Here is a 1447-nt window from a genome sequence, read left to right as displayed (position 1 = left end):
TTTTATATTAACTGAATTAGAAATATTTACTATATGATGTAAGAGATGAAAAAACTTCACATCAATTAGGTTCATTTTTTTAAATTCTTTATTTTAAAAAAAAAAAAAAAAAAAAAAGAACTAAAAAAAAAAAAAAGAAAATAATAAATTATATTATTTTTAGAAAATGAACTTGATAAAAAACTAGATTTTGAAATAAAGTTTCCTACTTCTATGGATTATGAAGATTTGACATACTTAACTTCAGATGATGAATATGAAAATGAAAGTAAATATAGAGAACCAGTTCCATATATAACCATAAATAGATTAGATGAAGGTTGTTAATTTCCTTTATTTTTTATTTATTTATATAAACTGATAATATTTATATGTATTTTTTTTTTTTTTTTTTCTTTCTTTTATTAAAAGATTCAGATAATATCGAGAAATCTTTATTAGTAATATAAGGAAATAAACAATATTAATAATTCCAAAATAATTGAATACTTTTGATTTAAATATAATTAATAATATTAATAATTATAAAAATGAAATTGCAATATATATTATTCTATTACAACATTTATAAATCTAATTTTTCGTTAACTTTTTTTTTTTTTTTTGAAGAGTAATAACATAAATGATATAGATAACTCAGTAGATAGACTTTTAAAAAATAGTGAGAGAATTGATGTTGCTCTTTCAAGTATATATGATGTATGAACAAAAAAAAATTCTAAAACAATTGTTATATGTATAAATATATATATATATATATATATTTACATATTTGTATTGTTTATATTATTAGCTTGAAGAAAGACAAAAAAAGTTTAAGGAAGAAAAGAAGTTTGAAAATAAAAAAAAAAAAAACGAAATTACATTACAAAATAAATTTATAACTATATAAAACTAAATTAATAATATCTAAAACCCCATAAAATAACTTCATATATATCTTTATGATATTATTTTTTTTTTTCAAATTTAAAAAATTAAAATTTTAATTTAAGTATCATATTATCCTTCTTTTTTTTCATTTAAAACTATATTTATACCATAGAAAATATAACTTCAAAAGATATTTAAGATAAAATATAAAAAGGAATCTTATAATAATTTCAAAAAAAAGGTAATGAAATATTAAAGTGTAATTCAGACATATTTTAAATTTTTTAAAAATTTTTTTTTTTTTTTTTTTTCTATGAATAATAAAATATATGTTACATAATAAAAAATTAAAAAAAAAAACAAAAATTATAAATTTTTTTGTCAATTATTTTTTTTATTTTTTTGTTTTTTTATTTTTTTTTTTTTTTTTTTTTTTTTTTTTTTATTTTTTTTTTTTATTAATCTTCTAAATACATATAAAAACAAAGAAACCAAAATAATTATTTTTAAAAAAAAAAAAAAAAAAAAAAAAAAAAACCAAATATTTTTATAATAATAAATAATTTTTAATTAT

At 13.9% G+C, this 1447-nt stretch overlaps 1 protein-coding gene across 1 annotated transcript; it reads left to right on the top strand.

The window, feature by feature from the left end:
* Positions 1-213: 213 nt before the first annotated feature.
* PGAL8A_00412000 (conserved Plasmodium protein, unknown function) lies at positions 214-1076 on the top strand (the record flags this gene model as incomplete). The annotated part of the gene is made up of 5 exons (XM_028672829.1): positions 214-319; positions 412-440; positions 610-699; positions 794-831; positions 1046-1076. 5 exons carry the CDS (start codon positions 214-216, stop codon positions 1074-1076), a joined length of 294 nt encoding a protein of 97 aa, XP_028529343.1.
* Between the last annotated feature and the right edge of the window lie 371 nt (positions 1077-1447).

The sequence above is a fragment of the Plasmodium gallinaceum genome, assembly GCF_900005855.1.
Source record: "Plasmodium gallinaceum strain 8A genome assembly, contig: PGAL8A_v1_111, whole genome shotgun sequence".
NCBI classification, from domain to species: domain Eukaryota; phylum Apicomplexa; class Aconoidasida; order Haemosporida; family Plasmodiidae; genus Plasmodium; species Plasmodium gallinaceum.
The sequence above is the reverse complement of the archived record's forward strand: the minus strand, read 5'-3'. Positions and strand labels throughout refer to the sequence as shown.